Source organism: Lytechinus variegatus, chromosome 7 (genome assembly GCF_018143015.1).
Source record: "Lytechinus variegatus isolate NC3 chromosome 7, Lvar_3.0, whole genome shotgun sequence".
Taxonomy (NCBI): domain Eukaryota; kingdom Metazoa; phylum Echinodermata; class Echinoidea; order Temnopleuroida; family Toxopneustidae; genus Lytechinus; species Lytechinus variegatus.
Window position 1 is genome coordinate 23,851,242 of NC_054746.1, and position 14,559 is coordinate 23,865,800.

The window sequence follows — 14,559 nt, forward strand, 5'->3', positions numbered from 1 at the left end:
TATGCGAATGATCCTCAAATGGATTCATAACAAAACACCAATTGACACTCTCTGGGAGTTCACAGGTTTTAAGTTTACAATCTTCAACAAGAGAAGTTTGGGTTGAATATCAAAGAAGGTAGCAAGTATCTGAAATGGGAGAGGACTTCCTAGGGTATTGGAGGTCACAAATCGTGGAATGTGAACTACAATAATTGCTTTCAGTTAGGTATCATTGTATCACAATGCTAATGAAAAATGCCTCATACTGTAGGCCTACATGTACTTGTGGAAAAAATATTCTAAAGCAGTGAATGGAAAAGATTGTGCGGCTTACATCCTGAAAAAATAACAAAAACAATTACTTGCAATGAAATAATCATAAGATTCCACTTCATTTACAGTTATAAATTCATTCTCCTTTTATTAGATCTTGAAACTTGGTAACATGACTAATCATATTGTTGTTTTTAATATGTACACTAAATGAATTGTCACAATTTTAACCCAAAATATTGAATGACACATGCTTTGAATCCTCGAAATAAACTCGAATTAATTTATTTTTGTTTACAGGGACAATAAACAAACAGGGACATCATGATGTTCTCTCCTTCCCCCTCTCACATGCTCTCTATGATTCTGCTACAATTCTCTAATTTTTTCTAATTTAGACTAATTAGAGTCTAAGATTGCCCTTTTACAGTGATTTGAATAAATAAATTTAAAAAATAGGCAGAATGCCACAAATTTCATCAAGATCACATGTGTAAGCCTGTACTAAAGTTAAGTTCTAGGGCTTTTGAAGTTTTCACATTTTCATTAAAGTCCTGATTTGATCTCAACCTATATTTCTGAGATACAGGTGTAAATGGGCTGGACAAGGGGGTGTAAAAAGTAAGAAAAGAAGAAAATCAATAAAAATTAAGAAATGGAGAATAATTTAACACAATACACTATCCTAAACCTAACCCTTAACCTAATATGAAACCCTATTGCAACCCCCGACTCTAATCCTATATCTTAGACAAAATAACGCCTGGAGCAATTGTTGTGTCACAGATGTACAGTAGGGCATTTGCTCTTGGTGATGTTTTTTACCCTAAATATACCTAATGATATGCCACTGCTAACCTAACATGATTCATTCCCTGTGTCTTGTGCCTTTTTCCCCCTCTCCTCATACTTTATCTTTCCCTCTCTAAAGGAAATATAATCCTGTGTCACATTTAATTGAAGTCTACAACCATACCATACTCTTGTAAGCTATTTTTTAAATTTTACTCATCTCTACATGTCATTCTCACTCAAAACACACACCATGTTTTAATTACATTATATCTTAATAGCCAAAATAAACTCCCTCATTATGTACATTCCCAATTATCGCAACAATCTAATATCACATAATCCCATCATAGTGAAATGTCAGACGCACATAATATAACCGCAGAGCTCTAAAAATCCCTGCCTCCAACCATCTGCTGGAGCGTGTATTCATATCATGAATCCTCATTTGATCGCTACAACAGTCTTGTAATCGTATATGCAGGAAATTAGAGTAGCTAATTCAGGCTGTGATGTTGTCCTTTGCCGGAGCTGTTGGGGAAAGTACACAGCCTTGCTGCGATCAATAGTAACTTGGTCACATATCAATATATGGCAGTCAACTTCATTAGCCTCAGCATTTAAATGGATTTGTAAAAACAAACACCCCCCCCCCCATTACAACTGGCTAATATGTACGGATGATTATGTGCTCTAAAAACCTGTTGTTAATTTGTTCTCTTTGTTTAATGTTATTCCTAATGCCCAAACAAAGATAATTGTTGAATATTCATCATCATTATGATTTTGAATGTGTATATTAAAGTCAAACTGTTTGTATTATCTATTTTTCTTCTTTTAAATTTGTACTAATTGCACTTATAATCCATTCCACAGTATCTGTTCTCTGGCTCCAAACTCCCATGGTAATTTTCCTTTCTACTATTACTTTCCCCCTCTTTTCTTCTTCCTTTTAATTGTTTCTTTCTTGCTTTCCCTCCCTCTTTTATTAATCTTCTGAGGTTTTTCTTCAAGATTATTAAACACTATGAACAGAATATTAAAACATCATACAAATATAAATCCCAAGTAACTAGTTATCACCAATATTCATAATTGATACTCAATGTTAACAGGACACCATAATACATTGTATCTTTGGAGAGGAGAAAAGAAATAGAGTGTATAAATTCAGATTTTCATTTTTTCAGGTAAAATCAAACTTAGTCTGCTTCTTCACCAATTATAACCTGACTCTGAAAAAAAAGAAAATAAGAAATGTACCATGAAATTGGCCATTATACAAGACAAAAAAAAATGAGAAGAAAAAAGAAATCATAACTAGTACCTGGTTTACTTCATCTGGTATATTTTCTTTCATACACATGATTGTTAGGTTGTTTTTTAATCTATTATGTCTCGAGTGTATATTTTGATTGAATATCAATTTTGGTATGGATTTTTTTTTCTGTTGACACATTTGAATTCATTAAGAACACACGTACAGGTGAAAATCATACTATTCTAAATTTAGATTGGTGGTGAGTTTTCAAATAAAAAAAAGGTATTCTACATGCAATTCCAGACCTAATGATACATGTAATATCATATTCATGAGCATAATCATTGATTACATGTATATGGAATCTCTTTATTTTTCCCAGTCAATAAAACCGGTCTCATTTCGAGCAATATTTACACAAATGTGACTTCTGTAATATTGATTTTGATGTACCAGTTTGTCTTGACAAGACTAAACCAATACAAGGTGAATGTGGGAACGAACGTTCAAGTACAATAGATCAATACACCTATTGTGACTGCCACGTTGATGTGTACAAATTCATTGATCTAACCTTGTCTCTGTTTCCCTATTGTCAATAAAACCTGTCTACATTTCATGCTTCCTCGAATAAAAGATGACATTTTTTAAAGCAATTGAACAAATGTGCCAAAGGCAAATTGTCTTAAACAGTACAGTGTTAAAATTGAGTGCCCCCCCCCCCCCCACATCAAAGGTTGCAATCAAGTTTTCATATTTATAAAAATCTGAGAAGTACTGTACAAGTAATGTGACCATTTAAAAAATTCAAATGTATTGTTAGGTAAAGTTGTCTATCAATTAACCTTGTACATAGCAAAAGAAGAAGAGATTGTCACATGGGCAATTCCACAGGTTGGTGGACATGAGCTTAAAAATTCAAATTCAATATTTTCTTGAATTTTTAAATACTTTAAGTCCTTCATACATGATAGTTTCAGAAACAAGAAATAAAAAGTTTATTTTCATATGTATACTTTGGAAAAAAATGGTCAAAAGTTGTGTCTTCCATTGTGTACCAAAATACAAGAAAAATAGTGAAAAATGAAATATGTCTTATTACCATTTTGTTGTTGCAACAACATACCACTTTACATATTTCTGAAGTTTAGAAGAGTCAAATTACTTAAAATACACAACCGCTTTTCAGGTAAATTTATAGTACTCATTCAAAAATGATATTGCAACCTGCTCAGGTGATGTAACGTGAGTAACCGAAAAAAATGACTTTGTTTTCTGAGAGAAAAATTCTTCACAGTAAATTGGTGGGATTTTAAATTCTTTTCCTTCAAACAATCTTTGACACAGTGATGACTGTCAAAATCATTAAAAGGACAATTTTTTTATAAAAATGATGAAGAAAAACTGTAACGTGAGTAACTTTGTAACGTGAGTAACCATCATGTAATGTGAGTAACCAGTAAAAATTATTCAGTTCGGTAACATTTTCTGTGGGATGTCAAGTTTTAATTCTCATGGTGAGTTGTGAAGTTATTTTTGATTAATTAAAAGCAAAATGAGGGTACATCTCTTTGATGCGACTCTTTGTTCATCAAAATATCAGTGGTCATACAATCACACAAAAAATTGAATAATAAGTATTCACAATGCGAGAGTGCATTAGTAAGACTTGGTTTTGATTAACCAAACTTTAAAGAGTGTTCGAACAACACATTGAATGCCCTTACCTGTAACCCTATCTAGGCCGGGGTATTTTGGGAGTTGATATGGCCCGGGGGGGCTCCCAGGCCCCCCTTGAGATCTCGGCCATTGGCCGCACGATCACGCCAAAAATTTGCGTGCAGGTTGTCTTGGACATAATCTACAATACTATACAGTAATTTATTTCATGCAAATTGGTATTAAGCGATTATGCTAATTTATGCATAATTAGTAAGCGAAATCGTACTTTTCCCTCCTACTCCCTAATAAAGCTCCAATTGTTCCAATTTTTGGTATAAAATATCTTTTAGATGTTCCTAGCAATGAATTTTATACACATTATTGAATTTTTAATGACATGTGTGTTGTTAACCATACATGGACAAAATGTAACGTGAGTAACCATATTATCTGCACCCCAAGTAAAAACCATGTGTTCTTTATTTTTTTAATTATATACAAAGTTTGTCTCCCTAATATACTTCTTTGAAATGGATATTATAATCAACTTTCATAAAAGCCTTGTATGAGGAGACTTTTCACTTATGTCGACTTTTCATTTTATGCATGATCAAATCATGTAACGTGAGTAACCGACACATTCCAAAGATTTGCCAGGAGCATAATAGAATTTCCCAAGTTTTGTTTTTATACGAAGGATAGTCAGACTGTGTACTTTGTTGTGATAAGGAGATGTTTAGTTCCTATCAATAATAATGGAGTTACAGCTCAAAGTATGAGTCAAGGTGTCTCCAAATGTAACGTGAGTAACCGTGGAATAGCCCACATAAAAACACGCACAAAAAATCTCCATCTCCCAGGGAAAAGCTGCCTTAGCTGTATATTAGTGATTTGAAAATGAAATGCACTATTGGTATCAAGCAGCAGAATTAAAGCTCATCAGAGAAAGAATAGCCCAATCACACAGAACAAGTAATTATCGGTTTCAAATGAACCGAGAATTTTTCTCACCCACCGTTGATATCAGGGGAATTCAGGGTTCAATTAGCCATGATGGAGCCCTGATATTGAATTTTCATATTGATCTCTTCGTAAGTGCTTGGGATCTAGAGAGCTTTCTAGCTAATTCAAATGTATTGGTTAGATTGATAAATATATATGAATTTGACCACTAAGGCAATTATGCCCTTCTTCTGAATCTGATGGATGGCCTGTGAAATGATAAAACTGCATGAATAACATAATACTTCAGTTCAACCATACCAGCAAAACTATTACAATGTACTGATATAACAGTCACTCATTTTTCCCTTTTAAGATAAATATAGTGAGGTAATTCAAATAAAAATCCATGAATAATTGTTGTCTAAAAATATATTTACACTTCCCCAAGATCAAACTGATGCATCAAAATGCATCCTAATTATTCACTTCTCAGAATCATTAAATTTTTTTTTGTATTATTGAATATTACTGTGGGAAATACATGTACACAATTATATTACCCTCTCAATTTTATTACACTCTTGTGAAAAAAAAAATTGCATATCCACATACATGTAAGAAAAATTTTGAAAAGATTATGGATATTAGAAAAACTATAATGTACATGGAACTATTAAATGTCCTTTAAAACAATATTAATACATCATTTCTCATTTACTTTACTGAAATGTGCCATTCTATATCCTTTAACAATGAAAACATTACCAATATTGACTGGCAATCCTAGACTCGTGTAGGAATGCCTGGTAGGGTAAGATCTCTAAAGGTTACAGCTTGTTTGAGGTGTAGCTATGTCAATTTGACAGTGTTATGATGGGGGAGTAGGAATGTTTGCTTCAGGCTTCAAGATCCTTTCTTTATTTAATAACTCTGAGATTGTGATGAGTAGGTGATCATGACAGATCCCATAGAAGGGTAGGGTTGGATATTATTTGCCAGCTACCTACATTGTACACATGTATCAATCATTTACATCCAAGGACTACGTACTAGTTTGTATAAATGGTAAAAAAAAAATCAATGAAAAAGGAAGAAATTAATGATTAATCAGCCTTTGAATAATATTTGGATTTACAAACATCTATAGTTCCCCACATAAATAAACTAACATTCTATTTGATGGATAAAAATCTTATAAAGTGCATGACTGGAATACAATAAGAGCAATATTGTTGTTGAATATCAGATGGCTAAAATAATTCAAATGGCAAGTTTGTCCATCCCTGACATTGATGAAATTGTTGTACAAGTATCAGTCTAGTAGTATCAGGAAGACTTCATATGTACACTGGTCAAGCTTGCGTTTAATTATTTCCTACATGTATTAGTGGTAATTCCACTTGTAATGGAACAGGATCTTTTAAGGCCTACATGTATACCTATGTCCCTTTCTGTTGGTTTTATTTGCATGATGGCTCAAAGTTATAAGGTCTTATTGTTCACTTTGGAGCCTGTAGGTTGAAAGGTTCCTGTTATAACAAATTGTGGGAGATGGGATAGGTACTAAAAACTCCTTTACTCCTATCCTTTCAGGCCCCTGGGGCCTGGGGGAGAGTGCTGCAGATTGGAGGTCTAGATTTATCCATTCATCAGACTACATTTTACACTCTCAAGAGTCAGTAAGGAAGATGAATTTCAGTGTCAAGTATTAACCTGTACTAGTAATATTATTTGCCCTACATTAACAAATCTCATATCTGTGTACAATATAATAAGCACATTTGTTGCCCTTACAATTTTTTTTATTTACTTGATAAAATATAAATGTGTACCAATAGACTAATACATGTGTCAATTAAAATGGCATTTAATGTGATAAAGGAGTAGCACTCTGAAGGTACAGAGTATCAATTACATGATTTGCATCAGTGCGATTTTTATAGCTGTGATTGCACAAATATTGAGACTTTAAGTCATGACCAGCAAATTTTGGTATATTCGTGCACCCACAAGAAATAATGAAGAAAAAAAAGAAGAAATCTACGGGTACATTTATAATTCAGTGTGTACTCTTTGGAGAAAAAATCTCTATATTAGAAAATATTTGAATTGTAGATTCTGTGAGAGTTCAGTGAAAAATTAATTCAATCTGATAAAATATCCAAATACCACATACAAGCTGGCAGCACTAAAATGGAGTGAAAACGCAGAACATGTTGGACTTTGGCAATTGTCGGTGACTATAACTATTTCATCAAAAGCAAGCCATCAAATTCAACATCTTTCATTTGTTTCATGAATATTTACATTTCAGTCTCTTTGTGTAAACGAGCTGCAGTGTTGATGTTTTGGAAATCAAAAGTGTAAGTTGCTGAAGTTGTATCATGACTAGAGTCTTTCATTGAAGTGGAATGAGCACCATGGAAGATGGAAGAAATTGAAGACAAAGAGGCAAAAGGAGGGGGGGGGGCAGAAGAACACAATATTTTCTAAATTTATCTGTATGGATTTTCTATACTTTCATTTAAATTGTAGTATGTATTATTCTCACTAAATTATCAGCGCTAACAATCATAAAACAAGGTAAAAAAGGCCTTCTTTGCTAATGTTATGCATCAATTTGTTGGTCTGGTTGTCTTATCAAAAGAAGATGAAAGGAAAGGAATATAGAGCATGACTCACCCACATATATTATTTGCGAGGTTCAAAGTGAGGTTTGCGTTCCCATAGACACACAACGGATGAATAATCAACAGAAATTTTAGGAGGTGGGAGGAACAAAGGAGGAACTAAGGCCATGCATACAACAACTAAATATTGTCTCTCTTTTTTATAGTTGGAAAGCCATTAAGGACACCTTACTTCTCTCTGTGAATACATAGCAAACATATTGGTGGGTGAGGGTGGCCATAGCTCCATTGTTTGAAAAATGAATTGCTACTTGTTTAAGATTAAAATAATAACTCAAGTACCCATCTTTGTAGTTTGTGCAGCACAGTTGCAGTGCTGGTATAGGCTTACACGTAGCTGTCTATCTGTCTACTACATGTCACAGGCACAGTGGCATAGCCTCCACTCGAATATCCCAATATTGATAAAGTATCTTAAATATCAACCTCCAGTTACTCCTACCTGTATGATCAATAAGCTGATACATTTTTATAAAGGCAAAGTCCACCCAACAATAAGCATGTTTACATATTACTTTAAAAATCTATTTTTGTATGTCAGGGTGGACTTGACCTTTAAACCATCTACATGTCCCCTACCAAAGACTTTCAAATCCAATCAAAAGGTGAAAGCAGTAACTTGTGCGTTAAAACAATGTATTTTAAACTTTTCCTACCAAATTGCTTTTCATATATACAGGATTATCCAACCTGATATCAATTTTGAAAGAAATGACAAAAAATATCAATTTGTTCAATCACCATGACTGCTTATACTACTCTTATTTTTCAGTTTGAATGCAACATGCATGCTACATTAAATCATATTGAAAATTTACATGAGAGTTATTCAGGAGTGTATTAATTGTTCAATCCTACATGTACATATAAAAATCTTTTTAAGACCAATGTCGGAACAGAACCACTTTGTGTTCCGAGAATAAAGGTTCAATAATAAACAACAAAATGAACTTCATGGCTCAATACAAGGCAAATTGTTCAGGCTATTCAGTCTATGGCTTCATCTAAATTTGTAAGGTTTCATCGATTGGCATCAGACCTGGATTCATTCTGTTTTCCCACAATATATTGGAGCAGATTGTGCAAAGCCAAAACCATGCATGATGATTCTTCAACCTTTCCTTTCACTCTCTATACACAATTTTCAAATCTATGACCTATATCACCCACATGTACAGTGTATGTCGTTATTGCTTTAGAAGATTGTGTTAAGTTTGGAGTTTAGTTATTACCAATTTTCAACATTTTCAATGCAGATCACTATCTCCAGTTCATATAATGCTACAAACAAAACGCATGGATGCTTCATAATTACTATTCATAAGAACCCATTGCATTCATCAATTGTGGCATTTGTGGGACAAATTAAAGCAAACATTGCTGTATTGCACCCTAAATATCCTGGAACTAGTCCCCGGGTTATGTACAACGTATCAGACAGAAAAAAGAACACCAAGCGGTTTGAATATACGTGATGGGAAGAAAGCATGTCTATAAAGGAAGAAATGGGGACATATTGCTCTAAAATCTGGTTTTCATTCATTTCTTCTGGCAGGGAAATGAAAGAATAACATGTCCACCACACTCAATTTCATGTCTTGACTTACCAGCTTCTGTGTATTTTCCACCATTTTTGTCTTCATCCTCTGGTGACTTTGGAGGGGGCCATACAGGAGTGAGTTTGCCAGGGGATGCAACTACAGAACCACTGGAAAGGGATGATGACGAGGAGAGTTGGTTCTCATGTCTCCAACAGTACATTGAGTCCAACTGGAGATAGAATGAGGAGATGAAAAGGAGGGGGGAGGGTATGAGAAATAGAGAGAAAAAAAAGGATGTTGGATGAAAGAAGAGATGAAAGAGAAGAGAAGACAGGAAAGAGGGGGGAGGAGAGAGAAAAAGTAGAGAGGAGATGGAGGGAGAGAGAAAGAGTGATAATACAGTTTTGTATACATTCATTTTATAAAATTCAATATCTAGCAAAATCTGTTACTTTTTGAAAAGATCAAAATTTTCAAGGTACTGTAAACTTGCCTAAAATATCCTTTCTTTTCATTCCAATTGTAATTTTAAATAAACATCACTTCAAGATCCAACCACTAACCTTAGTAAATGAATTAATTTCAGTTTTAAATATATATCTTACCAAGATTTCCAAGATGTAAAAATAATTATTGTTGGTATTTATCTCCCAGTCAGAGCATGATGTCCACTAATGACAAAAGTTTATCAAGCAAGGCTTGGTTCTAACTTTCTCTTTTCAAAATGATTGTGCTACTACATGAGCAGATACTTGTACAGTACTATGAGCTCAAATCTGTATGGATGATTTATGAACATGGGCATGTAATTTGACTATTCAGCAACCATTTTTACAACAGTTGCCATGTTAACAATCAAACAAGAATGGATCGATGTGATAATTTCATTGTACAGGGAAATAATCTAATAATTTTGCAACATGAAAAATGCCCCCAACTGTCATGGTGTGTGTAGGGATCCTGCGGCTTGCCCCAGCAACGTAGAAATATGAGAACAATTCCTGAACTTGACAGCGGTAATAAAATACAAATATAAAGCATCGTTTAGTGTATATTTCACCCCACACTTTAATAAGTCAAAACAAGAAACGGCAACAAGTACTCCTATATTAGCATACGTTAAGTGGATAAAACCCCCCAAAACTGTGTATAAAGACCTTCCTAATGGCTGGTGGGTTTGTTAAGGACAGGAGTTTCTGAATATTGAGGAGTAATTTATTAATGGCCATCTCTGTCTGTGGGAGCCTATGGGGAGCTCCAGTTTACACAACATGGCCAATGTAATGGAAACTTCTCTCCTTTATTTGCAGTATTAGGCAGAGATGGGATGAGATATAAAATCCCCTTTTCATAGAGGCTGTTCTCACTACGTTCCTAAAACTAGTTTACTGGAAACTAGTTTAGTGGAAACTAGTTTAACGCGAAGTGAGAACGGTCAAAGCGGTCTTGGAAGCGATCTTCCAAACCAGTTTGGAAAACCACCTCGCGATGTAGTTTTCAATATCGCTTTGCCTCGTTAAACTGGTTTTAGCGTAAATGAGGACACAACCGTTCTTCGGGAAGCAATCTTCGCACATTTTGAGCGCGCTACTCCACACGACTGGTGTAGAATGCCTATGCTGCGGTTTTGAATTTCGCGCGAAACGTGTCACCCCACCGAGAGCGTTTCCATAGCAACAAGAGCGCTTTACGTGAAGTGATTTTGAAAACCACTTTCGTGTTATCAAGTGGGAACGCTAGCAAAGCGATCTTCCAAACTGGTTTCCTGAATCGGTTTCCAGTAAACTAGTTTTAGAAAGCGTAATGACCACGGCCTCATAGACATAACAAATTTTATTTTGGGGACAAATGAGGTAAAATGTGACACAAACACACTATCTACATGTAATCCTACTTCCATACTTCAATTTTAAAGTTTTTATTTGTATATACTGTATCAAGTGTGAGAAAGGTTTAAAAAGTATGTAAGTATAAGTTTTACAATCAATTACAATTATGAGCAGGTATGTACATATTTGCTGTACATGTAGCAGTCACTTGTTCTATGAGGGGTTCAGAACACTGAAATGGAAAAAACATTACCGGTACCACAAAAATTGCTTTCTTCAGAATCCATGGCGACCCGCATGATGACTGAGGCATACAATTTACATTCTTCCACTGCAAGAAAACTTTATTCTGACTTTTAAAAACCAAAAATAAAATGAAGCTACAAAGTTTCAAGCTGTCTTGTATGACTTTAGTAACCTACCTTAAACATGTCAGTCCCTGATGTACTCTCAAGGGGTTGTAGGATACCAATATCAAGGAGATTGGTACATAGGAGATGAGCAGTAGACTGGTTTTCAGAGATAGAAGATGGACTTGTCACACTCCCATCCTCCTGATATGAAGGTGATGAGCACGACAGGGAGGTAGAGGAACAGAGCCAGTCTAGAAGGCGTCGACCTGGAAGGCAATACATGAGAATTATCAACCATTCCACAATTAAAGATCATAACATCCTCATCTTCGGATTGGTAGCCTGTACTGTTCCCTTGAAAATGGTATCTGATCTCTCTTATGCTACGATGAAATAATGTGAGCGGTGGTACATGTATGCAGTGTGCTATCTGCGAGGAGACTAAATGTCAATGTAACAAATCTGGGCTTATAACCTTCTAATAATTTGATATCAAAAGAGCTGGTGGCCCTGAATTATAATCTAATTTCACCGACCTGAAATCTAAAACCAAACATACAACATTGCTGATTGACGATAAATACATCATACATGTGTAGTTGCTGTACTTCAGATCATCAAACAATACACAGAAATTACCCCCAAAATGAAACTGGAGGAAATGTATAGTTTGTATGTAAAAAATTAAATCATCAAATAAGATGAAAATATAAAATCCACAGACTTCAAGATCAAAAGCTGATGAAAGGAAAAGGGAAAAGAGAAGATGGGGAAAGAAAGGAGAGGCCAAATTTCGTCAAGGAAGTAAATTACACATTTTTTTTTCTTCAGATTATCAAATTTGATAACTTAAAAATAATACAATTAACACTTGAAATATACTGGATTAACCAATGGACTACTGGACTGGACTACATGTATTGTATCTAATCCCAGAAACAGTGTACAGTGTAGGCTTATATGCTCAGGGGTCAAATACATGTAGGCAATGGGTTAACCATGAGAAAAGACTACGGAAGCCTAGGGAATAGAGTAAATTTCTCAGCTTCAATATCATATTACACTGCACACTGTATCAACTCTCAGATTAATTGAGGAGTACGATATTAAAGTATGACTTGCTAATCTAAAGGATTAACGATATGAGGAATGGAATGGTTTACTTTTACACCAATGTTCAAGTGTTGGCTTGATCAAATATTTTGTAATGTAGTACTCTGTACTGAGTAGAGATGTCACATGAACACATTATACTGTTTAAAAAATTAATCCTTGAAATTATGGTTCTGAATGTAAAATATACTGTATTTAATGGTCTTCTTCGCAATAGACAGTCAATAAAAATTGACTACCCAAGATGAATTCTACATTGTCCCAAACTACATTACATTAACCAGGTAGGTATTGTGCTGTTTTGAAACTGATTTATTGGGACATGGGGCGTCACCTTTACCGATTGTAGCCTCAGTAAAGGTGCTACCTCAATGTAGTGAATTAAATTACCCCATCCCCTCTTTGTTCATTTGGCAGATATTTTCATTTTCATAATCTAAGAACACAATGCAGGTGTGAGAAATATAAACCAATACTTTAATACAATTCACATCATGATTTCTTCTTCTTTTACATGTAGTTACATGTAATGTATGTTCTGAAGATGGCTTTTCCACGTTACTCATTATTTTCAATGTAAATTCCTAAAACAAGGCTCCACACTAACTTTTTTTCTTGGTGGCCCAAACAATCTACCAAAATCATCAATTTCATATTTTTGGTGGCCCTAAAACAATAGAAAACATTACAATTTATCAAAACTTTGGGAGCCCAACCGGGCCACCAAGTGTTGGCTTTTACAAAATTTTGGTGGCCCGACTCTCATTTTTGGTTGCCCCGGGCCACCGGGCAACTGCTAATGTCGAGCCCTGCCTAAAATGTATCTTACATTGTGCTTTTTACAGCATAGTGCTTCTTCACCTCCAATCTCAAATCATCATCCCTGTACAAGATTATGCTTGAATCACAACCTTCATGGTACATAAACCTAAATGTACATTACTCTGGTAAAACCCCAAATCCATTCATGGTTGAACAATTGTCAGTTTACCCCCAAATTTTAAATCCCTCTTCAAACCATGCTGGAATGCACTCGTTTTGAGAGACTTTCAAGAGGGCCTTTCAACATTCCCCAGCATGTGACCTCGTGCCATTATGGCATTAAGAAATCTCTCCCGCATAGATAATGTTAGCATTAAAATGGAATTGGTGCAATTTCTCCATGATGAAAAGAACATGAATTTATTTTTTTATAATCAGATTTAGTCCCCACAATAAAAAGACTCCCTTTTCAGCAAACAAATTGATCTACTTTCTTGTTGGCTATAAAGAGTTCTTTGGTTTCTACTCTACATGAAAATGTGTAAAAGTCAGGGCCATTCTTCCTCTTCATCCTGGTAAACAACTACATGTACATGTATGCATGAAACTACAGGCCTACAAAAAAATTCAATTCGGACTTACAGCAAAATATAATAATGTACCAATAAAACTAAGCGAAGGAGATGGAGGATCGGCATGGGAAGGAGAGGGGGGGGGGGGGGTGACAGAAGAGGAAGAGGAAGAAAAATAAAGAGAATGTAAAATAGCATGTATGATGGATATCATTCTGCAAGATCACTCAGCCTTCACAAAATTAACAGAGAATATACATGTACATGTACCTACTATCACTATGAAAGAGCATCAACCCTGGAAAATCATTATATTGCCATTATCATCTTGGTGAGTCAGAGATTTATTGGATGATCTTATAGATTCAATCTACATCTGTAGGCCCTACATGTATACATGTACTTCCATTTACCCCCCCCCCCCCAATATAAGAATTGGTGTAAACTACAAATAAGACTGTAAGAAACTTTTTGAATGCTTTTCTTACATGTATTTTACATCTAATTTTCATGAAATTTTCAGTGTTATGGCAATTTGATTTCTCTGTTCATTATTTTCAACTTAATATAGGATTGACTCTGCCTTTAAAGGGGAAGTTCACCTTGACATTGACAAAAAGTTCATTGTAAAAACATGGCCCTGGGAAGCAGCAGGGGTGCTCTGAAGCACCCCCCCCCCCCCCAAAAAAAAGGAAGAAATTTATATCAATGCATTCTATATTACATGTACATAACATATGGGGCAGCTGCTTGGTTATGACTTCATAAATCAAAAACTTGAAAT

The 14,559-nt window shown here is 34.8% G+C and overlaps 1 protein-coding gene across 2 annotated transcripts in view; it reads right to left on the reverse strand.

Annotated features, from left to right (window-relative positions):
* LOC121418805 overlaps positions 1-14,559 on the reverse strand; it is a 56,327-nt gene that overhangs the window by 29,254 nt on the left and 12,514 nt on the right. For both annotated transcript variants that reach the window (XM_041612950.1, XM_041612951.1), the window contains exons 3-4: positions 11,398-11,594; positions 9,213-9,375 (exon numbers count right to left, since the gene is read on the reverse strand). In XM_041612950.1, coding sequence (XP_041468884.1) covers positions 9,213-9,375; positions 11,398-11,594 — 360 coding nt within the window. The remainder of the gene's footprint in view (positions 1-9,212; positions 9,376-11,397; positions 11,595-14,559) is intronic.